The sequence below is a fragment of the Orcinus orca genome, chromosome 4 (genome assembly GCF_937001465.1).
Source record: "Orcinus orca chromosome 4, mOrcOrc1.1, whole genome shotgun sequence".
Classification (NCBI taxonomy): Eukaryota; Metazoa; Chordata; class Mammalia; order Artiodactyla; family Delphinidae; genus Orcinus; species Orcinus orca.
This window is the reverse complement of record NC_064562.1, coordinates 50589678-50616724: the sequence shown is the minus strand read 5'-3', so window position 1 is coordinate 50616724 and position 27047 is coordinate 50589678. Positions and strand designations below refer to the sequence as shown.

Sequence of the window (27047 nt, the reverse complement as noted above, 5' to 3'; positions counted from 1 at the left end):
CAATTGTCAGGCATGAAATGGATATCAGAAGTAATAAGTAACATATCTGAGAAGAAAATTAACAGCAAGCTGATCTAATAGTTGAAATATACCCAGAAACAGGTTTTATACCCTGACAAAAGGCCAATTAGAGGTCAGCAAGATCAGTAACATTCACTGGCTGCAACCAAAGATGCTGACCAAACCAGCTGCCTAAATCTCAGTCTCTATCTCTCTCCCCCTCTCTCCACCTTTATCTCTACCTGTATCTCTCTCTTTCTCTCCCCACCTCTTCTCTTTCTCTATACCGCTGTTTACTTATCCATCTGTAAAGATGTCTTTTCTCCTTGGTAATTAATAAGTAATCTATGGAGTTATACTTTGAAACTGTAAATATGCCATAGCCTGATAATTTCTCACCAGTGACTTTAGCATCCATTCATGATACTGGCTTAAATCAGTTTTTACTCTGAGAGTTACAAATGATTATTGACATTTGTCAGTTGACATTCTTATATAGAGAAGAGCTTTTCCTCCCTCGACTTTTATTTTAATTTAGTATTGGTATAGATTCATGAATTCTTTTTTCCCCTAAATTTAATGAGTTGTAATGCATTCTTGTCATTATTTACTTCACTGTCAAATTGTCCCATTGGTTTCTATCTTCTTTTGACATGTTTTTGAAATTTTCCTTAGTTTCCGGCATGGTGCTCTCAGCTTATTTTATAGTTTTTATGGATCAGCCCTGGAATTAGTCATTTCTTTAAGAAGCTCAGGATTCTTATAGTAGAGAAGAGTGTTTAATACCCAAGGTGTGGACACAAAATGTGCTCCAAGGACACCAAATAGCTACTTGGTTGCTACTGCTTTCAGGTCCTTTTAGTAGACATAATTAAGAAATAGATTTCTTCTTTTATATCATGTACTAAAAAATATTTTCATATTTAGAATCATGTTCTTAATATAGATTCCCAGAATTTGAGTGATTGGTTGAAATAACATGAACATTTTAGTGTATTGATTCTTATTATAAACTTGTTTCTCAGAAGCTTTGATTTTGTGGGTACTTGTTTTGCTATATGTTTACCAGAATTAGATCTTAATTTTTTCTTTTTTCTAACTCTATCAAGTATATAAAAATTATATATTTTAAATTTAACTTCCTTTGATTACCAGCAAAATTTAGCGGCTTTCTAGTTATGTTTCTCTTTGGTGAATTATTTATTCTTGCCCTTTCTCTTTTAGCATTTGCAATATTTCAAGATTTTTTTCTCTTTTGGTTGTCTATTTGGCTAGGCATTGTGCATACTTAACCTGTGGACTTTTTTTCTAACTCAATAGATTTTTCCAGTGAAACACTGAGAAAATTTTTTCCTAGTTAATAATTAGCAAAAAATTCTGCAGAGTGATCAAATAAAAATCAAATATGAGGTATATGAGAAATTGGTTAAACAAGTTACTTTTTTACTAATAGTGTCAAAGAATAATATAAAAACTTGATTTTCCTCAGTCACGTTACTTTCTTTTGTGAATGTGATTTCTTAAAAAATGAAACAGTTAAAACTTACAGGTTTTCTTTTCTTTTTCTTTTTGACTGAATCCTTAACCCTGCCCACAAAGCCTCAAGATGTAGGTAAGAAATTTACTTGTATATCACCTAAGGAATGACTAAGTTGGGATAATTTCTATTTTTTTAACTTTGTTTTCTTTCAATTTAATTTTTTGCTTGCTTTTTTCTTCTTCTCCCTAGTTTACATATACTTATCAGATATTGTGAACTAACCTTCCCAGATATTGTATTTTGGTGATCATATTACCCTATCTATAGACAGAGACAGTTATCACACCCAGCAAATGGTCACCGGCCTTATGGTAGTATAGGAAATGTTGCTGGGAGGCATAATTTGGATTTGAAAATATTAGTATTTCTTGCAGATGTGTATAGTGTATGGTAACAGTGGAACATTAGATATGAGTTAAGATTTTTCTGGAAACTTTGGTTGTTCAATGTATCTCCCAACTAGGAGGTAAACACCATAAGAGTATGCAGGACCTTGCTTCTTCCAACTGTACAGTTTGTAAATCTCCCCAAGCCTGTACATTCCCCAAGCCTGGCTGATGCAGTGTCAGCCTGGAGGAAAAGGTGACTTTTATATTTCTTCTGCTCAAAGGGGGAGCATTTTGAACTTCATCTGTTCAGAGGTGTCTTTTTGTAATCTCTCTGGCCTGAAAGGATCATATTTTTGTACCTCACACCAAGGTGCTGTAAGTGTTGCCATGGCCCTGAAGACGTGGATTGTGTCTTAATTTGGTACCCCCTACAGTGTCTGCTAGTGAGCCCAGTCACCAGGCTTGAAGAAGGGTAGTCATTCTTGAGTTTTCCTTATCCTTTGCCCCTGTAACAACTTATTAAAAAATCCTGTTGATTTTTGTCTTCAATATCTTTTGCATTCATGTTTTCCTTTGCACTTCCATTACTCCTACCAAAATTCATGTCCTGCTGATTTCTCAGTAGGATAATTGCAAAAGTCTCCTAATGGGCTTCTTGCCTTTTTTCCACCCCATCCATTCATTCTTCCATCCATCTAGTTGACAAATAGTCCTCGTGACTTTCTATTTGTCAGGCACTGTGGGAGATCCCAATATATCAGACATACCACCACCTGCCTGGTATTTTTTAGCATATAGAAATGATGATATTACTATTCTATACAAACATTTTCAGTGGCTCTTCATGGCTTCCATTTGGAGCCCAAACTCCTCAGCTTTATATGAAAGATATACATAATCTGGACCCAGTTTCTTTCTATCTTAGGTTCCATTATTCTTCTTTATGACCCACTTTTTCATCAGAGTGGATTAATTGACTTTCCCCAAAGACATCCCAGGATTTCTTACCTTTGTTCTTTTACTCACATCATTCTCTCCACAAAGAAATATGAGTTTCCTTATTTCTCAGCTAGCTGAAATCTTGTACATTTTTTTTCAGACTCAACTCATATGCACCTCCTCCTATATTCCTTTTCTGGTTCCTCACCCAGAGATCATAAAGCATTCCTGTCATATACTTACCCACATTACTTTAGAATGTCATATAGATTGTACATTGTATTATAGTCATGTTCATGAGTCACCTGCACTATGAAAGTATTTAGGAACCCAAGGTCCAGGGGGAGATGTTTTAGTCATCATTGATTGTCTCATAGTATCCAGCACAATACTTTGCAAAAGTAAGGACTCCATGAAAATAGTCTATGTGAACAAATATAAATGTGCTCTGATAAGTGTATGTTCACTGGGAGGGAATCAATGATTTTAGACTAGTTCAGAGATCACTTAAATATCTGTGTCTGACTAGCACTACAATCTACTACTACTACCAGCAAGCTCTGGTATCTCTTTTTGGGCACAGTTGTAGCATTATATCACTTAACAATGAACCCACATACTACTTTTCTAGTCATACATGACACTTAGTGGGGAAATGATGCTTATATCTGACATTTGTGGCTGGGGAGCCATCAATAGTAAATCTAAAGTTTGGTCAGTGTGAGATTAATTCAAGTCAATTCAACTTAATGAATATTTTTTGAGCACGTAATCAACTGTGATTAAGATCTAATATTTGGTTCATATGATGTCTCTTCTTCATGTTAAATATGCCAAAATTATTTTCTACCATCAGTTATCTATTTTATACTTTATAAATTTATCACATATAGTTATTTATTGGGAAAATGTTAACATACCAGGATATATAATAACCTGAATATCTTTGCTTTTCAGATGATGTCAGTATCACCCAGAAATTTATAGAGGATAATATTGGATATATGTGAGTTTCTCTAAACTCATTTTGATGACGATGGTGTTTACTATAAGCTTATCTGGTATCTTCCAGAAATATTAACGCTTCTCAAAAGTAATGTAAATAAATATAAACCATATCAAAAAATAAATACAGTGTTAATCATAAAATGTAGATGAGGCAATTGAATTGTCAAGAAGTTGTAAAAGTTATAGCCTTCACACTTTGATAATTTCCTGAGGTTAGTCTGCAAGTGGGTGTTCCTATGAGTTTTTGGTTGGACATAAATCGAAATTCTGCAGGTCATCATTGTGTACTCTGTGTGGACTGTTGCAGCACCATCATTGCATTTGCTCAATATATTCAGGAGGCATCCTTTGAAGAAGTAGAAATGTTGGTAAAAGCCATGACAGAATACAGAGATAAATGCTTGGCTGACATGACACTCCCAGAGTGTTCAAAATTAGCTGTAAGTAAATTGTTTGCATTTCCTAAACAAACAAGCTTATTTGTCAACACTGAGAGAATTTTTGCCTTGGAAATATAAAAAGAGAGATGCTCTATAGCCCTCACTTTTATTTTTTGATTAAAAAAAACAACAGAAATTTATTCTCTTACAATTCTGGAGGCCAGATGCCTAAAATCAAGGTGTTGTAGGGTGCGCTCCCTGCAGAGGCTCTAGGGAAGAATCCGTTGAATGCTTTTCTCTTAACTTCTTGTGATAACCAGCAATCCTCGGCATTATTTGACTTATAATTACCTCACTCCAATCTCTGCCCCTGTCATCACATGGCCATCTTCTCTCTGAGTCTCTTCTCCTCGCCTTATAAGGACAGCAGTCACATTGGATAAGACCCTCTCAATAACTTGGTTCCATCTGCTGAGACCCTATTTCCAAATAAGGTCCCATACACAGGTATGGGGATTAGGAATTGAACATAACTTTTGGGGGCACATTTTTCAACCCACAACAATGAGTATCCGGCTAGTCTCATTACAAGATTCCAATAATGAATTCTTCCTCCACCTGAATGAATTTGGACCTTGAAGCCAACTTGGGAATAAGGAAGAGTTAGTTCCATGTACCAACATAGTGGCCAAAAGCTTATGTCTCCAGAAGGACACTAAAAAAGTTGAAACGTACAGGGGCCTGAGGAGTGCTATTTTCTGCCATCTCTACTAAATCGCCACTCAAATGTGGTTTTGGGGCAGAATGAGAGTCTCTGTTCAAAATATGTATCTTAATTTTATCTATAACCCAGAGAAACAATTAATATAGGAACTGCTCATAGCAGAAATCATGGTGAGGGAGGTGAGTGATACAGATCTTAGATTCCTAAAAGCATCATCTCTCGGTGTCAGGAAGGAGAAATCTGGGCCCCTCATTTTTAAAATAATTAATTAATTAATTATTTTGGCTGTGTTGGGTCTTCGTTGCTGCACGTGGCCTTTCTCTAGTTGCAGCGAGCGGGGGCTACTCTTCATTGTGGTGCGCGGGCTTCTCATTGCTGTGGCTTCTCTTGTTGCAGAGCATGGGCTCTAGGCGCGTGGTCTTCAGTAGTTGTGGCACACGGACTTAGTTGCTCCGTGGCATGTGGGATCTTCCCAGACCAGGGATGGAACCTGTGTCCCCTGCATTGGCAGGCAGATTCTTAACCACTGTGCCACCAGGGAAGTCCCTGGGCCCCTCATTTTTATTTTGCCTGACTTTAGTATTTAGGGTAAGGTACTTTCCTAGGAGATGCAATTCTGTGTAATGATGCACAGGAGGACTTGGTTATGAGCTTGCAGTCCACACCGTAAGTATACAGGCAGGAAGACAGGAAATAGCCTGGCAAAGTAGAGGTACTTTCCTTACCTGCCTCTCTCAATATGTACTCTACTGTCACACCCCCTTTTCTTGACCTCCTCCCAATAGAGTCACCATCTGCATCTCTAGAAGACTATTACTAAACATTACCACTAAATACTTCACCAACACATTACACTCTGGCCATGTGACCTTGGAAGAGAAGGAAAAAAGCCATTATGTAAGAGAAATGTAGGCAGTAGAGAAATAGGAAGAGGTTGAAGGGCCTCAGGATAGGATAGAGAAAACTTCCCAAAGTATGGGATGGTTGTCAAGGGTGTGGGTAAAGATGCTCTGCTGGTAATATTGGGAAAATTTGGGAATCTCTTTTGCAAAGGGTGACACTCACTACTAATTGTCTCCATTGTGTCATCTCAGAAGGTTGAAAAATGTCATAATGAAAAAAAACGTCTTTTATTTTTCTGTTGTCCAGAATGATGTTTTACTGGAAAATATATGTACTATGGAGGGACTGCCACAAAAGCATAATTTTTCCCACTGCTGCCATAAGGCTGACTTTGAAAGAAAACATTGTTTCCTCCATAATAAGAAAGCTGATGTAGGATTTTTGCCTCCTCTCCCTACTCTGGATCCTGAAGAGAAATGCCAGACTTATAAAAATAACAGAGAATCTTTTCTAAACAAGTAAGTTTAATTTTAGTAGAAAAATGATTTAATTGAAACAGTATTCTTAGGCTAAATCCAATATCTCTTCCAAAAGAACATAGCTGGGTTTCTTGATCATTTAGATCATTCAACATGCATTTGTGTGTCAGATTCTGTGGTCATTGCTGAGGAGATGAATAAGATATGAAACCTGATTTCAAGATCCTTTCATTGTGATGTGTATTTTCTAATGGGATGAGCCCCAGAACTGAAGGGTGTGCATGGCACCAAAGTTCTACTGGAGGAAATAATATAGTCTTTCAATGGAGAGTTATAGCTTTTACTAAGGGTAAACATTACATCAATGGATGTTTAGCAAAAATCTGTTTTCAGTAGGGTAGTAGTTGTAGAAGCAGAGACATTTTCTGGAAAGCTTAAACCACAAAGCTTGTTTGAACATAAGTGATTATGATCTCTGAATCTTGGATGGAGTGTGTATAGGTAGCTGTTCTTTGAACCTGAAAAGGAGAGATGCTGACCATCTGGCATGATAGGGGAAGAAAAAGAATAGCCAGAGCCCCGTGTTCATGATTATAATGGCAATCATCATTCTTCTTTGGGAGCTGGCAACTTCAGTGATACAACTTTTATTGGAGACTCGATAACGCTGCCTTCCATTGAAGCCTTCAATAATGGGAAATCCTTCTTCCTCTCACCTTTACTTTCACAACTTGTTCTTCTTGTCTTTTTAAATCTTCTCTTTTCCTTCCCTTGTCTACCATTTCTTCATTACCTTCCTGTTTTTTTCTTTCCCTCCTTCCTTCCTTTTTTTCTTTTATAGTTATATCTACGAAGTTTCCAGAAGGAACCCCTTTGTTTTTGCCCCTACACTTCTTACTGCTGCTGCTCGTTTTGAGGAGATGACTAAAACATGCTGTGAAGAACAAGAAAAAGCTAACTGCTTTCGAACAAAGGTGGGTACTACATTTGTTTTCTTAAAAGGACAAGGATTCATCCCAAACTGTAGATCTTTACTTAAAATTAAATTATAGCAAAAGAGTTGTTTACCATTTAAAAACTATTCTCTTGCCACTTTCACTGGTTTTTCAACCCATTGGCCACCTGCTACTGATCTAAATTTCTTATTACTTGAGACCCTTGAAAGACAATTGCCCATTTCTAGGGTTTCTCTTCTGGCTTTGTCTTCCTTGTGAATTGGAAGGAAATGCTAGTGAGTAAATAACCAGGGTAAAAATGACATTTTATCTTCTATCTTGGACAAGTCCTCTTTTGACTACCCATAAAACTGAATCATCCTGGTAGAGATGGACAAGCTCACAGCACTCTTCACCACTCATCTTCCCATCAAGTATAATTCAGTCATTGGGAAGACTGGTCCCACCTTTATAATAAGCCTCAAATTTATATTTTGATATGTACATTTCCTGAGATAAAAACCCCATAATTTTCTGTTTCTGGCAAAGTTTGGAATTGTTTGGTTGACATGTGGTTAAGAAATAAGAGAATAGTGGGATTTTGCTCTTGCTTCAACAGAATTTCTCTTTATCCTTCAGGCAGAAACTTTCATACAATATTTAAAAGCATTATCTTCTTATCAAAAAAATGTCTGTGGGGCACTTATGAAGTTTGGACCGCAAATCTTAAAATCTATGTGAGTTTTATAATGAGTATTTTGTTTCTACTTGTATTTTCTTGTCTAAGTCCCATTTTTGTTAAATCATTGATGACTTTTTATTTATACTCTTCCTAGTTCCTCAAGGGTTTTGAGGTGGGGCTCAGTCTGGGTGGATTACTCAGACCAGGACAGTAGGTCCGGATGAGAGAAGACCTGCAAGGTGGGGAGACCCCAGAGAGAAAAAGGACTACTTCTGAGTTAGTTTTTGGTTAGTTGGGAATCTGAGTCGGTCCAGGAGTTCTGAACCTGAGTTTTAAAACCTTCAAGTGATTTAGACATGACTTATCCATCCATCTTTGACTTTAATGACTAGGAGACTACACTCTAGGGATAAATTTTATTTAACATGCTTACCCTAGCCAACTAGCAATGATGGTAGTGCAATGTTTTGTGAAAAATTCTGAGGTTTCAAATACCTCAGCAGGAAAGGATTCTGTGATGAATAACCTATGCCAGCCATGGGCTTACAACAAGAAATGGTGGTCCTTAAAAGAAGTGTTTTGCTATAACAATTATGGAAGAGGGCACATCTCTCAGGCCCTTTTTTCTCCAGTCCTGATCTAGGACTCAAAATATCAACCTAGGATTTTCAAAATGATCATGTGGGCCATGCAATGTATAAACATTGGTAAAGCCATCAGTGAAAAAAACAAGAGTACCACATGCTTACTGCAGCTATTTGTACTGTATTAGCAAAGAGCTCCCTCTTGCCTTACTTGCTGTTCAAGTTGTTTTAGTGGTTTATCAATTCTATTTCCAGAAACATTGCTGTACTTAGTCAAAAATTTCCCAAGATTGAATTTAAGGAACTTATCTCCCTCCTAGAAGATGTTTCTTCCAAATATGATGGATGCTGTGAAGGGGATGTTGTGCAGTGCATCCATGGCAGGGTAAGTATTCTATAAAACCAAGTAAAAATAGTGATTTTTGGGGTGGCTATTTTTTATTTCGAAGTTGCCCTAATGTGTGGCTACTCACCACAATAAAATCAGAATGTTGATAAATTGGTTGGGATTAACAGATAACACTACTATATATAAACTAGATAAACAACAAGGACCTCCTGTATAGCACAGGGAACTATATTCAATATCTTGTAATAGCCTATAATGGAAAAGAATCTGAAAAAAGAATATATATATATTCTTTTATATACATATATATTCAGTTATATATATAACTGAATCACTTTGCTGTACACCTGAAACTAATACAACGTTGTAAATCACCTATACTTCAACAAAAAATAAATTGTTAAATAATAACATAAAATAAATAAAATAAAAAATGTTAACAAATAAGACCAAATAAAACTTTGGAGCTTTTTATACATGGGATTGTTTTTAGGCTACTCAGCAGATTCTATTTTATATGGCTAAATGCACATGACATAAACTCCAGGAATTTAGAATTTGTGGACATTAATTTAGGCCAGACTAAAGTTTTCTTTAATATTGCAAATACTCTTTAGCTATATTAGAAATTAACAGTAAAGCTCAGAAAATGATTCATCTTTATGTTTTTAAGAGCTGCTTTGTCTGAGTTTCTTCAGGCTATTTAGGAACAGTCTTTCCAGATAAGTAAATATGTTAATTTAAAATAACTCTTACTCTAGTCTTTAATGTGATTCTCTAATGACATATACTGGTAAATATATTGTTGACCTAGTTGAGGTTGTTTATGCATATGAGGGTAACACAATTTCATTAAAAATATCCCGACTTCTTAGTTGAAATTAGGCTTTTTCTTAGTGACTTTTAATTAGTCTTACTGTTTTAAATTCACAAGGAAACATCATGTTAATTAGACAACTTGAATTTTAGAATATGAAGATATGTACATTTTATTTCAAGTAGTGGACAGTAGATATCACCAAGAATTATTTTGTCCTTAACTGTATTTCAATGAAAAGCAATCTCACTCGCTATTTACTTTTGTTTGTTTGTTTATGGGGATGTTGGTTTTATAATATTAAATTTAATGTACTGAAAGGACATAATTGAAGATTTTTCCCTAAAGTTTGGAGCTGAGACTAAGGGATCATATTATATTTTTCATATCCTTTTCTTTGATGGTTTTATGTAGAAATAAGAGGAATAGAATCGTAATTTATTCAAAATAGAAATTAATTCTCAGACAATAAGAGATGTGTTGCCTAGAACGATAATGGCCTTAGGGGAAATGTATATATGTTTGCAAAGATGGGCTCCCTGGTTCTAGGCGGTTTGCTGGAAACATGGTGCCAGCCTCCTTTCCATTTCTCACCTCAGCCTAGAGCTTCATCTCATTCCTTATCCCCAGTGTTCCCCAGAAGAAGATTCCAGGCCAGGGAACAGCTTGAGCAAAGTCAGAGAGTCTGGAATAGCCTCGTGCTTTGACAGAACTCAATGTAGTTCATGAGACGCTAGGACAGAGAGTAGGACGAATGTACAGCCTAATTCTGGAGCGTCTGGAGAGAGGACTAGAGGCTAGACTAGCTTTTAAAAAATTATCCAACTAATGTGTAACCAAGAGAGCTTCACCCTCTCCCTTATTCCTGTAACTTTATATGGAGGTCAGAATTGGGTAGGGAGAGTGGGGAGAGGGGAGAGAGTAGGGTTTACTATTTTGTACATTATTTGATAATTTGAACAGCTTCAGATTAATAATGTCTATAGGAAAATGACAACAATGAGCAGAATATCTCCTTATGTTTGAGAAGCCTTCATCTGGTAGTTGCTGTAGTGGTTCATTAGTTTACCATTCTTTCATTCACTTATCAAATATTTCTTGAGTTTCTACTATATACCTGGCAATGTGGTTTCAGGCCATAATAGAAGAAATCTAGGATCATAGATATTACAGTAACATGTCTTTGGTGGCCCTCATTAAAGTACAGATAAACTCTCATGAGAAGGAAACAGCATTTAGAATTTAAAATGTCGATACACCAGTGGAGTAGGGGTAAAGTATTTAAAAGATTAATACTTAACGATGAATGTAAACTTATGAGTCTATTTTTCATAATTATATCATCTAAAATCCTGAGAAATAAAGCTTGCCTTAATATGAAAGTTCATTGTATTAAATCAATACAAAATTTAATTATCTATCAAATTAGCTGATGAAACAAGTCCAGATGTTATGCACATGGTTGATTTTGCGTTGATTTTGGAAGGAAAATCCAGCCCTGACGATATTGTGAAAATAAAGTCATTTCCCATTCTTATTTGATACAGAGCAAGGTTATGAGCCATATTTGTTCAAAACAAGATTCCATCTCCAGCAAAATCAAAGAGTGCTGTGAAAAGAAAATACCAGAGCGCGGCGAGTGCATAATTTACTCAAATAAAGATGATAGACCAAACAACTTACCCCTAAGAGAAGCAAAGTTTACTGAAAGAGAAAATGTGTGTGAGGAACGAGATGCTGACCAAGAGAACTTCATGGCTGAGTAACATAACTCTATATTGACATTTATCAGGAAAACAGAAACTTTGGATTTGACCTATTTTGGCTAACTTGGGTGGAAGGAATAGGGATCATTTAAATCACATAAGTATTGGGTCTCACCTAATTTTAAGTGTCATGGCTATCGATTATAGTCTTTTTACATGATTTTAAGAAAATGCAACTGTGTTATGATGTGATGGCTAACATTTATTGAGTACTTGATATGTGCCAGACAATGGGCTAAGTACTTTATATGGATTATTTATTTTAATTCTCATACAGTCATGTAAAATAAGTGTGATTTCTCCCAATTTTCAGATGAGCAAACTGAGGTACAGAGAAGTTAAGTAACTTGTTCAACTTTCACAGCTAAAATATGGCAGAGTAGGGATTAGACCCTAAGAGGTCGGGCCTGAGAAGTTGCAGGCTTACCTGCCATGCTCTGCCCTCCCTTGCCATCCCACCCCCTACACAGCTGCCCAGCTGTTCAGGGGAAGACTAGTTGACTTGGAGCCAAAAGGACTAGATTTGAGTCCTGGTTGAGTCAGTGGGACAAAAGTTAACCTCTCTGTATTGTAGGTAATCATATATAAAATTCATATAAGAATATTTGTTCATTCCAAATATTTTGGTTATAAAATATAATCCAGGGACTTTACTAGGTTAGACAGGGTTCTTATCCCCAGTAAGCTTTCATCAATAAGAAGTGTGATGTGAGAAGACCTAGCCTCATAAATAAATGAGTGCACGAAATGCTCTTTAATTTCTGATAGCACTAGATGATAGGTAATGTGGAGACAGGGGAGGAAGTCCCTGGGGACCCTGGAAAGGCTTGATGGGAAGGAGGTACTGGAAGAAATTTTAGTAATCTGGACAGAAGGAGTAGAGCATGGATAGAAGTATAAAACTGCTTGGTGTATATGTGGTTGTGAATAGGGTTTCTGCAGTGAGAGAGGAGGGTAGTGAGAGGTAGATGGGTCAGATCATACAGGCATGCTAAGTAACGAGATGCCACCGAAGGGTTTTCACTGAAGAATAAGGAAGGACAAAATCACTTTTGTTTTTTAGAAACTTCATCTGGAATGAATCCCAGTTTGGGGCTTAGGTGGTTGGTAAGTAGTTTTCAGACTCAATGAGATGGGAAGTATGGGGGAATGTTTTGTGGGAAAGAGAATATGTTTGAATCTGACCACCTTGACTTTGAGGTGCCTGTGAGGTAATTAACTGGGAATGTCATGAGATAATTTAATATATGAACCTGGAATTCTGGAAGGAGGTCTGGATTGAAGATACAGGTTATTGAATACTTACCAAATTTTCAGTGCTTCTCATCTATTAACCAATTTAATTTTCAGAACGACCTTCTGAGGTTAGAACACTTTTATTATCCTCATTTTACAGGCAAGGAAACTGAGGCACAGAGGTTAAGTAACTTGCTACAAAGTCACACAACTAATATGTGGTGGAGCCAGGATTCAAATGTAACCAGTGTGGCTTCAGACTCCTGCTCTTATAACCACTGTGCTCTATTGCTTCTCATGAGTCAAATTAATCTAAATGATAGATGCAAGGTGTTTCACTTGTACCTGACATATGCTTGCTAAATGGAAGCAATTTTCGTCCTCATCCTCATCTGCATCATCTCCATCACCATCACTATGACAATTAAAATAGTGTTTGAAGCCTGGGGAGAAATGATAGAGCAGCAATGAACATGCTGAGCCAGAAATGTTTCAGGTGCAGTTTTTCTGGTTGCAAACATTTGATGCAAGACCTCAGTGGATCTGCCAGGCTAGGGTTGGCTCCCAGGGGTTTTTTTTGCAGTATTTTGGTGGTGTGTTTTTAGGTGTAATTTTATTCCTGGAGAAAGGTCCACAGCTTACATGAGATATTAAGGGGAACACTTGATTCTCTGAAGGTTAAACACCACTGCTTTAGGATATGGGAATGCATCCCACAAATGGGATTGAGAAGGCAGGTGGGGAAGCAGGAGAGATGATGTCAGAAAAACCAAGATTAATCAAGAGAAAAAGGTTGCAAACCAAAAAGAGATTATAAAACATCCCTTGGACTTGGAGAACTCTTGTGAGGTATTGCTCTCTCAAAACATAGACCATTTTTACTTAATTTGAATGAATAAAGAAGATACTTTTATGAAGAAGTTTCTAAACAGCACAGTAGAGGTAGTTAAAGAAAACACCTCTCTTTTGAGCAGAGAGTCAACTTGGTTTAAACAAGAATAAAGTAGGCATCCTATGGGACCTAGGTTCAAATTTTATACTTCCATTAACAGCCAGGTACTTAAGTGGTCTGAAACTTAGTTTCCTCAGCTATAATATAGTACTTATCTTGAGGGTTAAGTGAAGTTAAATGAGAAAGTGTTTTATAAAGGGTAGGAAGCCTATCTTGGTCTCCTATGCACAAAGCTTGATCCAGTGCCTCGCACCTACTAAGGGCTTAATAAGTGTTAGCCTCTTCTCTCTCCCTTTCTCACTTTCTCCCCAAATCACACCCACATATACTTCACCGAGGCCATGGAAACCTTCACCAATGACTTAGGGCGGCAGGAGTGATTATTCCCATATTTGACAAGTGACAGGATGAAGGAATGAGCAAAGGCTGCTCCACAATCTCTCCCTAAGTTGGCACCGGGAGTGGGGAGAAATCCATATTCCCACCATCTCAAGATGGAGGTCTGAATGCATTTTCCAACAGAATTATACTCGATATGTATTTTCTAAAGTATTGGTGGCATGATCTACTATTTCTGATGCTTTATGGGTTAAATCATTCTAACAATGAATGCTAAATACCTTTAATCATTCTATCCCTCCAAGTAAAAGGATTGTTAGTTTAAAACATAATATGGAAGAGAACCTTTGTAAAATGATCTCCTGTTGTCAAAATGTCCTCTTAAATCATTCCCTGACCAAACCAGAGGAGGAACTTAGCATATGAAGACAGACTCAGTGTTAGAAGATCTCTCTAGAGTAAAAGATAGCAGGATTTGGTGTTTTGCTCTTTCTCGAAGTTGTAATATACAAAATATTTTACACATCGCAGGTTTCTTTATCAATACTCAAGGAGACATCCAGAACTGTCCACACCAGAGTTGTTAAGAATTGCTGGAGTGTATGAGGATCTCCTGAGAGAGTGTTGCAACACGGAAAACCCTCCAGACTGTTACAGACATGCGGTAAGTTCCATCCTAGTAGGCTCAGAGAATTAAATAAACAAAATAAAACAACACACATTTAAAAGCTATCAAAGTTTCACTCTGGTTCAGAGGGTGGAAAATGTGATTGACAAATCTGAGTCTACCTTAAATTCAGTGTAAGTTGATCATAGGGAAGACCAACATCATCGGTTTGGGTTACTCATAATGTTTTGAACTTCAAATCCTGTGTGTTGATGCAAAAAATTCTTCCCATTAAACATTTATATTTTTATTTATGTACTCTGTAGTTTCTTGGGCCAATTCAATTTTTTGTTATAGTAAAAATAATAAATGATTATTAAAGATGATTAGGAAAGTATCAAAATTTACAAAGAAAAAAATAAAAATTTTCTGATTCTGTCACCAAGAAATCGCTATAATTAACATTTTTTCATCTTTTCTATGCATATATGAATACATTTATATGTGTGTTTAAAAATAAGATTGGAATAATACTTTCTTAAGAAATTTTTGGATCTGTTTTTATTTATTGGCATAAAAAACATTTTATGTTATTAAACAGACTTTAAAAAAATGTATTTATTTTACATGATGGTATTCCATCATAATAATTGATTTAAATGCTCTCATACTGTACGTTTGACATTTTGGACATTGATTTAACTTTTTAAAAATTTTATTTATAAGTGACCCTAAGTATCTCATTCCATTCATCATTATTAATATTTATGGTTATTTTCTTTAGACAGATTATCAGAAGGAAAATTATTAAGTCAAATTATATAGACTTTAAAATAAAAAATATTTGATACAAATGGCCAGGTTACTATCTAGAAAGTTATTAGCAGCATATAGTCCTATAACAGTGCTTGAAAATGCTCATCTTACCTCCACCTTCACCAACATTGCACATAGAAATTAACTTTGCTAAATAATGAGCATGTTTTAAAATTTTAATTAATTTTTTAATGAAGTTAAACTTTTCCCATATGATTTTAGCTACTGTAGTTATAAATTTCCTGTGGACAATTTGCTCACGTCTTTTACCCATTTTCCTGTTGAAATTAGCATTTTTAAATATCAGTTCATATGCACTTTTTGTGTATTATAGAAATTAATTATTTGTCATGTTTGATTTGTTTCTCATTCTTTTGATAAGTGTTGATTTTGCTTTACTTAAAAAATTACCTCCACTTGCCAAAAATGCCAGTTTACACCCATTCATATTTGAGCAAGAAGTAAGAAGACTTAAGTTTTATCCAGATCTACCACTGTCCCTAACAAGGAGGTCTATTCCTGATCCTTAAATGAATCATAGTGCTAGAAAATTCTCTTTATTATATGGAGACACAATTCGTCCCACAGCATTCATCCACTGGTGTGTAGTTTTCTCTCTAGTGGTCACTTAGTAGATGTCCAATTTTATGCCGCGTGAGAGAGAGTTTGTCAAATATTTGAGGACAATTATTGGAGGTTTTAAGTTCCAGTTCTAAGTGATGAAAAAGAAGATATAAAAAAGATACACGTGATTAAAAATGTTATGTAGCAGTACTTACTCACTGGGTGATTCTAGGCAAGCCACTTGACTTCATAGCGCCAGATAACTTCTCTGGCCACTTCAAAGTGAGAATCAATATGATCATTGTCTGGGAATTCCCTGGTGGTCCAGTGGTTAGGACTTGGGCTTCCACTGCAGGGAACACGGGTTCGATCCCTGATCGGGGGACTAAGATCCCACATGCCGTGATGCGGCCAAAATAAATAACGAAATAAATACATACATACATAAAAAAAATAAACAGCTTGTCACCTCTTTCTAAAAAAAAAATATATGATCATTGTCAACATCAGATTTGAATTTCACTTTGCAGACTGGAAAGCTCTATAAGGTAATGATACCTCTACAAGGTAATGATAATGAAAATTTTGAGCTTTCAAATTTAGCAAAAACTATATCTATAACTATAACTTAAAAAATTCAAATTCTTACATGTATAAAAACTACCCTCAATTTAATGACTAGTGTATGATAATTAGAGTTTGAAAATGCTATATAAATTAAAAGAGCAATTAGACAAGTTGAAGCTTATGATTAAATTTTAGATAAAATGTTCATAAACATGATTGTTTGTATTTTCAGGAAAACAAATTCAATGAGACAACTGAGAAAAGCCTCAAGATAGTACAGCGAGAATGTGAACATTTTCAGATCTCGGGGAAGGATGACTTGAAATACCAGTAAGTTGTTTGCACAAGTAGGTTAACAATGGTGACCAGGATAACATAAAGAGTGCCACAAAGTGTCAAAATCTTAGCTCAGTCTTTTAGTTATGACAAGTTCATAAACTCTGGGAAAGAATAGAAACACAAAAGTCAAGAAGGCACATTGAGCTGTCATATTAAGCCTTTACCAGAAATGAGGCTAGAAATTAAAAACATACAGGATTCTGGACAAACTGATTCTCTAATGCATTAGTTTTTGTTTGGACTAGTCTTTCTCACTCCCAGCCCAGAATTTCTGGATTTTACCCCGTTTCAGGGGTGTGGGGTGGGATGGAGAAAACTTCAGGTTGTTATAATTTCCCAAGGAAGAATTATTTAAGGAAATAATTCTTATTGAGCAAAAAAAATAATTCTGGATTTACTTAACACTTTACTATTCATTTCTAAGTATTCTTGTGAGCATTCATGAATAATATGAAGTTTGTTCTGGATTTTTTAAATTAATTACCATGCTAATGTATTGCGTGTTGAAACCAAACGTCTTCAAGTCACAACAAAACACAGTTTAAAAAATATATTTTCACTATTTCTGCAATTGGGCTGTTATCTGAAAACTCAGCCCATTAAATATCTTTGTTTCCTCCATCTCAGATTATCCTTTTCCAACATGTATCTATTAAATTTTCCCTTTGAAATATTTATTAACTGCTCAAGGGATCTCAAGCAGGATTTTACATACTAGCTAAGATATTTTCTACCAAGGAGCTCCTATACTCACAGGTGAAGAAGGATGGGCAAATCTGAGAGCTTCTGAATTATCATGAAATTAGAAGGAAACCGATCTAGGAGGCAGGGTGCAGGAAAACCGATCTAGGAGGCAGGGTGCAGGAAAACAGGGAGTGAAGAGACTGTTCTCTACCACTTTATGAGAGAGCTGAGCTTCATGTTGCCCTTACGTTGGTTGTCCCTAGCCTTGCAGGGTTGGGGCTTCAGGGGGCTAGACAAGGGAAAATGGGTACCTGCTTTTGTTCAGAACAAACAGACAAATGTTCTTTCAGCTACCTCATCAATCTCACAAAACTAGCCCCCCAGCTCTCCACTGAAGAACTGACCTTTCTTGGCAAGGAAATGGTGACAGCTTTGACCACCTGCTGTACACTGAGTGAAGAGTTTGCCTGCGTTGATAATTTGGTGAGCCTGGCCCATGTGCCTGACTATTCCTAAAAGAAAAAAAAAAAAGGATACTTTTGCACTCATTCATTTATAGTGATTATCCGTCTTCCTCTCTTCATTGTTTTCAAGATTGTTAAGCAAGGAAGGTCAAGTTTTATTTTTGGCTTACTGTGTCAAAATCCTGAGAAGCAAAAGAGAAGTCTTAAATATTTGCTTGGGGTTCTCCAAATCATCTTTATTACTTCTTATTTATATTAGAAGCAATTTGTTAGAGCAAACCACTTGGAATCATAGAATTATTTCAGAATGATAGAGAAAATTTCATAATCTTAAGTAATGGGATAGATTCTCTCTCTTGTCCCACCAGGTCAGTAAGAGAATTGCTGTTTACAGCCCAGTTCAGGTTGGGTGCACCTTTTTAGGTCTGGGGTGGACATGCCAGAAGGGGACTAAAACTAAGGGCCACAGTGTCCTGATGCCATTTTCAGTTGGCTGTTTGCAGCTCTCTGCTCAAAATCACAAATTTGTATATATGTTAACAAGAATTAATCTCTAGACATTTAAATTGCTATGGCTTGCATTTTTGTTATAATGTCATTTGGGACACCAGCCTCTACTTTTCTTTGCACGTCGTTTCATGTTACAAGTGCATGAGTTTTTCTAAGTTGACAGTGATACTAGCACAAACTAACAATTCATCTAGCTGTATTTCAAAACTCCATTGCAACTTTCATTGGTATAGGTGGACTTAGTTCTTGGAGAGTTATGTGGAATAAATGAAAATCGAAGTATCAACCCTGCTGTGGACCACTGTTGTAAAACAAACTTTGCCTTCAGAAGGTCCTGCTTTGAGGGCTTGGAAGCCGATAAGACGTATGTGCCTCCACCTACCTCTCAAGGTTTATTTACCTTTCACACAGACTTGTGTCAGGCTCATAATGAGGAGCTCCAGAGAAAGAGAGACAGGTACAGACATTCTCTACTGTTCACCTTTTTCTTCAGCCGGAAGACATAGCATGTATTAATGAGAAGTTTTATTGTAATGGATATGTGATTTTTGGTGTTATAATCCTGTTCTTTCTGTCACACTGTCCAGTCTGCCCAATTGTAAGTTAAAACCTAGCTAGTCTTTTCCTTTGCTAGAGCCTTGGAGGGTCCAAAAGACTGTGATTTGAAAAGGTGGGTGAGAGTAGCCATAAAAATGCTCCTAGAAGGGTCATAATGAATCAGATTTTCTTGAGAGCATGTCATAGATGTTTGCTCTGAGAATTTCTCTTAATGTTTGCAGATAAGAGAGGCCCAAAAGGAACAGGAATTTTGCTTTTGTTTTCTCAGGCAATGCTATAGATGCCAAGGAATCAGATCTTTTTTGTTTTTTTTTAGATTAAGCAGTATCTGTATCAAGTGGAGTGGAAACAGAATTCAGTTATTGAGGAAGGGGGAATAGATGTTGCTTTGGACATGAATTTTCTAGAGACATCAAATGTAGTCACATAGTCTACAATATTGTGCATATTGAAGACTTACTATATGTTCCCATATTTTATACAATTTCATCCATGATTACGTAGCTCTCCAAAGATTGTTATAATGGAATCCATCCCATGTGTTTAACAGGAAAGTTTCAGGACATCCTTTCAAAAGTGGAATACTTTAACATTTTACATTCACCCAAATGGAGATTCCTAAGACATATGATTCTATAACTAGCCTTTTGGAGAAGGGGGCTGCAGAAAGAAATCGTTAATTAATTCTGTTTGACTCACTGGGTCACAGGTTTCTTGTCAACTTAGTGAAACTGAAGCCTGAACTTACAAGGGTGGAGCTGCAGTCATTGCTGGTGGATTTCACAAATGTGGTGAAGAAGTGCTGCCAGGCCCAGGGGCCTGAAGCCTGCTTCAAGGAAGAGGTACTTCCAGCTCTTTTCCCCCTGAAATCCAACTGGTATTCCTGGTCAAACAAAAGAAACCAGAACTCCCCTTAGGAGCCCCCTTCCTCCCTGCAATGTCTCCCAGGCTGAGGCCTGAGAGCACAATCGCTACACAACTAAATATGCAGACGTCTCTCTGACAGGGTTTTGACACCATCTCCTTGGTGATGACACGGTGTAAGAAAAGCCGTCAGGAAATCATAGGTTCTATGCTGGCAGTCATGGTCATGTCACTTAATCTGAACTGCGGTTCATCTTCTTTAAATGAGGATGGTAATAATTATCCTTGAATTATACCATCCAGTTGGTTAATAAATAGTTAATCTGACTTGCAAAGGAGATCATCTCAGTCTCAAAGAGAGGGGAACAGGAAGGACATCAGGAAGTGATGAGGTCTTTCAGGGGGTGGCTGTGTCACCTTCCTGGCCTTTGTCCCAACATCCCCTGCTAGAGAATACCTGTGTGTGAAGTGAGGAGGTGGCAGAGAAGATGAGAGGAGATGTGTCCCCTGCTGGTTCGTGTTCCAGGAGCCTCAGGCACCTGTGAGTGTCAGCCCCAGTGGATGCTCCTTGGAAGTACCTTGCTCACTGTTTCTTTCCTAGTGACACCCAGTCCCCTCCAGACTCACTCACAACTCGTGCACACACACGTACTTCGTTCACACTCACATGCTTCATGCACACTCACAGGCACACACACACACACAGAGCTTTCATTCTGGTTGAGAGCCCTCTGTTTTTCTGAGTGAGTGCTTAATCTGGGAATTTTTTTTGGCACAAACTACTAGTTTTTTGAAAAACATGCTTGATTTCATTAGAGGGTATTAGTATCATTTAGCATTTATCCAGGTGAGTGTATGTATTGAGACCACATAAAGGGAGAGATGAATTCCCTGGCAGTTTGTAAAAGGCTGGGGTGTCTGTTTCCAAGATCACCAGAAGAAATTGTTCATTGTCTCCTGTACAACACAGGAGTGGTTTAACTTTTCTTTACAAAACTCAAGACAATATGCTTCTCTAAATTCAAATAATAACGTCTTAAATTTTTCTTTCCATTTTTTTTATTGGAGTAGGGCTGCTGCACAATACTATATAAGTTACAGGCCTATAATATAGTGAGTCACAATTTTTAAAAGTTATGTTCCATTTATAGTTATTGTGGAATACTGACGATATTCCCCATGTTGTATAATATATCCTTATAGATTATTTTATACTTAATAGTTTGTACTTCTTAATCCCCTACCCCTATATTTCCCCTCCCCCCTTCCCTCTCCCTATAGGTAACCACTAGTTTGTTCTCTATATCTGTGAGTCTGCTTCTTTTTTGTTATATTCACTAGTTTGTTGTATGTTTTAGATTTCACATATGCATATATCATACAGTATTTGTCTTTGTCTGACGTATTTCACTAAGCATAATGCCTTCCAAGTCCATTCTTATTGTTGCAAATGGCAAAATTTCATTCTTTTTTTAAATCTCTGAGTAGTATTGTATTGTATATACAGGCCACATCTTCTTTATCCATTCATCTGTCGATGGACACTTAGGTTGCTTCCATATCTTGGCAATTGTAAATAATGCTGATATGAATGAACATTGGGGTGCATGTATCTTTTCAAATTAGCGCTTCTTTTTTTGGACACATATCCAGGAATAGCATCACTGGGTTGTATGGTAGTTCTATTTTCAGTTTTTGGAAACCCTCATACACTGTTGGTGGGAATGTAAATTGGTGCACCAAAGTGGAAAACAGTATGGAGGTTTCTCAGAAGTCTTCCTATGTGTTTTTATTTCTCTTTTGTTTTCTCTCTCAGGGTCCAAAATTGTCAGCCAAAAGTCAGGTTGCTTGAAAAACATCAAGTAAAATTCACCAAAGGTAATAACTGGTATCTCAATCAAAGGCTAAATGTATTGGTAACTTATTTGGTCGTTTTGGCTTTTCCCTTCTCATGCTTCAATGTCAATTTCTGGCTCATCCCCCATGCCTTACACCTAACAGACCCCAGTACTTGTCCTGTAATGTTTCTCTGAGTATCATTCACTCCTTACGGGATGGCACAGCTGCATTTGTGCTAGCACACTCTTACTGCCCCAGCAGTTTTCTGAATACCTAAAGGTATCCACTCTTATGCCCTTCTGCTACTACAGTCAGATGTCTGGACCAGGAAGGAAAGGCAACAGAATCTATGAATGTTGACAGGGAGAGCAGGGGGTTGGGATGGGCAGACAGGCCTCAGTAAAGCTGTTCTAAGAGTCTCTTGCTTCAGTATTTACATAAAAGAAAAGTGATATGTTAGGGATTTCAAAAATGTGTATAAAGGATCTCTTCTTCCCTGCAGTTTGTGTAAGACGAATTCACAAACTTTAGGAACAAAATGTTGAGTAGATATAGCAAGGATGTTCAGTGTCCAGGAAGAGAGACCTGGACCTCCACAGGGAGTGGGTTTGGATCTATGAAAGGCAAAACATAGTTACCACTAACAGTTTTTTTATATATGTGAATTTCCATCACTCAAGTTATAACATTTCATATTCTTTTGCTGTACAAGATTCTATTTTTCTTTCCAGGTTTCAGAGAAAAGAGAGGAAGACCAACATACCTGCTTCCTATCTGTCCTGTGGTGACTTTCATTTTCTGAGAACACAGTAAAAAGATTCTTCTGTAATCATTATCTGAGATCATGTTATTGCGGCAAGCAATAAACAACAACATTATAAAGTTATTTCTCAAAGACTAATTGTCATGTGTCAACTTGTTAACCAAATTAAACAATCAAGAGTCATTCATTCCATCAGGATCTTTGGCTCATTGGTTAAATCTACTACTTTATGGAAGACAGGACTCTGAAATAGCAATTGTGAGGGCAGAATCCTCACAGATTCTGTTCTTGATGCTACTGGGAAGAAAATGGGGAGTCGTGGGCATGCAGCATGACCTTTACTACTACTACTACTATTACTACTACTACTGTTATTACTAGCTGGGATTGAATGTTTTCAATGCAAAAACATTGTTGGAGGTACTTCTAATGCATTACCTCATTTAACTGTAACAACTCTATCAAGTAAACCTTTTTTATTCCTGTTTTACAGATAGGGAACCTGAGGCTTGGGGATATAAACAAATCTGTTCAATGTCATATGACTAGTATTGCCAGAACCAAGGTTTGAATTTGAGCCCTCTAATTTCAGAAGAATATTCTTAGCCACTGTACACACTGCCTCTGTATGGCCGTGTTGTGGGTGTCTTATAAAATCTGTTATTCAGAGAAGGGGAAAAGTGCCCAAGGCATCTGTGACAGTGACTCTTTTCTCCCTGCATCCCCACTCCACACCAAAATTGCTATTATGCTGGAGCTGTAATCTTGGCAGTGACGTCTAAGGAGAGGGAGTGGTAGGAACTGGGAAGCCAGGAAATGAAGGTTGGTCATGGGATCATGGCTTGATGATCCTGGCTTTCTCTAAACTTTTAAGGTTTTTAGTATTTCAGTGTCTGAAATGAAAGATTATGACCATCGAAGAGATAACACATGAAAATATTCAGAGTTCTTTTGGTTTAACATTTAGAGCATAGTGTTTGGGATTCTCATTCATTTATCAACAAATATTTATTAGACCCTACGGTGTGTCAGACATTGTGGATGCAAATATGAGGCAATTAGACATGGTTCTTAAGTCCTGCTGGGCAGGGAGAAGGATAGTAAGCAATTGCATACAATGTCATAGGTGCAGGATGGAAACAGCCGCTGCTGTGGGAGCACATAGCACCCGCACTCAATCTAAGCTGAAGATGCAGGTGGGCGGGGAGTGGGGGGATTATATTCCTTCTGCCAGTAACTTGCTGTATGGCCTCAGACAAAAGAACCCTACGATTTAAGACTCCATTTCTTGGTGTAGGGTGAAAGAATAATCCCCACGTCACAAAGGCTTTAGAGAAATGTATTAAATTACTATATAAAGTATCCAATACAATGCCCAGCAGATAATAGGTGTTTAATTCATGAAGCTATTTTGTCCTTTTACCATTTTTCCAAGCACTCTTGTTTATTAACAAGGATAATAAGGAAGAAAATTTTACTTAAATAATAATAAGTTCATCAAACAGAAGTGAAACAGAGCATAGTTTGCTAATTCAATTTTGTACCTAGTAGTGGATTCTGCTATGTGCCCAGTGCTATGTTAAGAGCGGCAGATATGAAACCAGAGACTCAGGAAACTCTGCCATCACAAGACTCTATTATCACAGAGGAAATTGCCCTGCAACTCTCTCCACTGATGTGCCAGAGAACACACTGATAGAAGGCGGGTAACCAGTGTGATGTGAAGAAAGGAAGGAGAGGAATGTTTTATTCAGAAGTCGTGCTTTTCCTGGAGAAGAGAGGATTTGGAAAAAAGGGCAAGTCACACTTACTCTATTGCTCAGACAGAATCCATACCAATGAATAGAACATACCTGGACTCACTCGATGCAGGAAGACTTTTCTAGTACTAGAGATTTTTGGAAATGTGATCAGCCTCGGGTGCTATAATGAGGGCCAAGACTGAACGTGCGTGAGCCATCACCACCCAGGTTTTTGGTGGGATCCAGGGATCCAGCCTTGCTCTTTCTAACTTTGTTTCTATGACTTGGACTAGAATTAGGTTTCCTGTAAAAATAATATTTATTAAAAATCATCATTGTGTCTTGTACTTGGACACCTTCCATTTTTGATCTTAAAGGTCAGCATGGAGATCTTCCTCTCTTAGAGAACAAATTCTGTGCTGTCTTTTGAATTCTTTCACAAAACCCATTCCCTTGCCTTTGCTTAAATAATCTCCACAGCTTGTCTTTCCTCTGGTCTAAAATTCTGTTACTAATTACTAATAAAGAACTTAACTTTTTTTTATTTCTTCAAGAATCTCTTACTGTGAAAGAAGGATTACCATGAGAAATTAATTTTGTCCAAAATTTTTAAAAAGAGGAATTAGTTTAGCACACGTACAACAGTTTTTTTTTCTTTAAGTGACAGTTACAATCAATTAATAGTGGCTGTAATGAGGCATTGTGCCATGAATGATTCTAAGGCTAGTCTAGGTTCAGAGAAAGAGTACAGTGATCAATTAGTAATGTCTGCAATGGGTGACAGTCTGGCAGCACTCATCCAAAGGATTTTCTATCCCTAGAGCAATAGGTCCATTTCTGATTGTCCCAGGAGGCTTAGAGTAAGATCTCAAGGGAACAGCTCTAAAGATGCAAGACAGAAAGAGATGCTGAGCATTAGGACTGTTTAGAGGACCCCGAAAATCTACCACACAGGGCCATCCATATTCTTTACCATAAGCCAGTGTGTCCCAAATCTAAATAACAGATTTGTTGTTGTTGTTGTTTTGCAGGCAAATATATCTGTCTCACTTGTGATATTTCTTCGCCTAGGAAACCAGAAATGAGAATATGTGGGTAGAAGAATCAAGCAATGGACTGCCAGCTGTAAAGATTATCCGGTCCAAACCCTCCATCTATAAATGAGGAAACTGAGGACAGGAATGGTTAAAGTATTAACCAGTGATCTTCCATTTCCAAAACTTCTAGTCTTTACATTTAGCTTAAACTTTTTTTTTTAACATATTTATTGGAGTATAATTGATTTACAATTGTGTGTTAGTTTCTGCTGTATAACAAAGTAAATCAGCTATACATATACATATATCCCCTTATCTCTTCCCTCTTGCCTCTCCCTCCCTCCCACCCTCCCTATCCCACCCCTCTAGGTGGTCACAAAGCACCGAGCTAATCTCCCTGTGCTATGCGGCTGCTTCCCACTAGCTATCTACCTTATGTTTGGTAGTGTATATATGTCCATGCCTCTCTCTCGCTTTGTCCCTAGCTTAAACATTTTATTTAATTAGTAATCACCTGTGTCCTGCCCTAGACCCAAGAACTGGATGATTGGCAAAACAGAAAATAGCTGAGGGATGTTGGGACCTCAGCTGTTAATACCAGCTCTTGGGTGTTGTGGGCTCTGACATCAGACAGACCTGAAGTTCTACCTGTGAGTCCATGAGCAAATTATATGACCCTGAGTCTTAATTTATTGTTCAAGAAATAAGAATATGGCTATCTAAATATAATCATACAAAGTGCCAGACTCACAGCAAGCACTCAGTAAATTAGGTCACATTCCTTTGGGTTTGCTCCCAAGATCTATGCTCCCCACTCTCTCCAGTGACCTAAAAATGTGCCCAGCACTGGAACTCAGGCCTTCACCATTTATTTGAATCTGGGAGAGTACATGTTTACCTGATCTCCTGGCATTTTCGAACTTTGTACACATCAACAAACATTTCTAGGAAATGAGATATTTACCAAAAGTGTTTATTGATTACTTTATTCCAAGGTCTATGTGGTGTAATCTTGAAAAAACAGGTAGATTGACATGACTCGTTTTATTTTATTTATTTATTTAATTTTTAACATCTTTATTGGAGTATAATTGCTTTACAATGGTGTGTTAGTTTCTGCTTTATAACAAAGTGAATCAGTTGTACACATACATATGTCCCCATATCTCTTCCCTCTTGCGTCGCCCTCCCTCCCACCCTCACTACCCCACCCCTCTAGGTGGTCACAAATCTCCGAGCTGATCTCCCTGTGCTATGCGGCTGCTTCCCACTAGTTATCTATTTTACGTTTGGTAGTGTATATATGTCCATGCCACTCTCGCACTTCTTCCCAGCTTACCCTTCCCCCTCCCCGTGTCCTCAAGTCCATTTTCTAGTAGGTCTGCGTCTTTATTCCTGTCTTGTCCCTAGGTTCCTCATGACCATTTTTTTTTTTTTTTTAGATTCAATATATATGTGTTAGCATACGGTATTTGTTTTTCTCTTTCTGACTTACTTCACTCTGTAGGACAGACTCTAGGTCCATCCACCTCACTACAAATATCTCAATTTCGATTCTTTTTATGGCTGAGTAATATTCCATTGTATATATGTGCCACATCTTCTCTGTCCATTCATCTGCCAATGGACACATAGGTTGCTTCCACGTCCTGGCTATTGTAAATAGAGCTGCAATCAACATTGTGGTACATGACTCTTTTTGAATTATGGTATTCGCAGGGTGTATGCCCCAGAGTGGGACTGCTGGGTCATATGGTAGTTCTATTTTTAGTTTTTTAAGGAACTTCCATA

At 37.2% G+C, this 27047-nt stretch overlaps 1 protein-coding gene across 2 annotated transcripts; it reads left to right on the top strand.

The window, feature by feature from the left end:
- Positions 1-1485: 1485 nt before the first annotated feature.
- AFM (afamin) lies at positions 1486-22596 on the top strand. Of its 2 annotated transcripts, XM_004283557.3 has the most exons (15): positions 1486-1612; positions 3766-3814; positions 4124-4256; positions 6070-6281; positions 7084-7216; positions 7817-7914; positions 8699-8828; positions 11157-11371; positions 14434-14566; positions 16689-16786; positions 17830-17962; positions 18687-18910; positions 19721-19853; positions 21692-21753; positions 22446-22596. In XM_004283557.3, exons 1-14 carry the CDS (start codon positions 1528-1530, stop codon positions 21725-21727), a joined length of 1812 nt encoding a protein of 603 aa, XP_004283605.1. In that variant the 5' UTR covers positions 1486-1527; the 3' UTR covers positions 21728-21753; positions 22446-22596. The 2 variants fall into 2 exon arrangements, with proteins under 2 accessions (XP_004283605.1, XP_033268388.1); XM_033412497.2 differs by lacking the exon at positions 4124-4256 and having other exon boundaries at positions 1548-1612.
- Positions 22597-27047: the final 4451 nt, after the last annotated feature.

Bases quoted from the DNA above. Each gene is read 5' to 3' on its own strand.
- AFM (XM_004283557.3), top strand. From the start codon at position 1,528: ATGAAACAGTTAAAACTTACAGGTTTTCTTTTCTTTTTCTTTTTGACT. The intron at 7,915-8,698 runs GTGAGTTTTATA...TTCTATTTCCAG, and splicing joins CCGCAAATCTTAAAATCTAT to AAACATTGCTGTACTTAGTC. The intron at 18,911-19,720 runs GTACAGACATTC...ACTGGGTCACAG, and splicing joins CTCCAGAGAAAGAGAGACAG to GTTTCTTGTCAACTTAGTGA.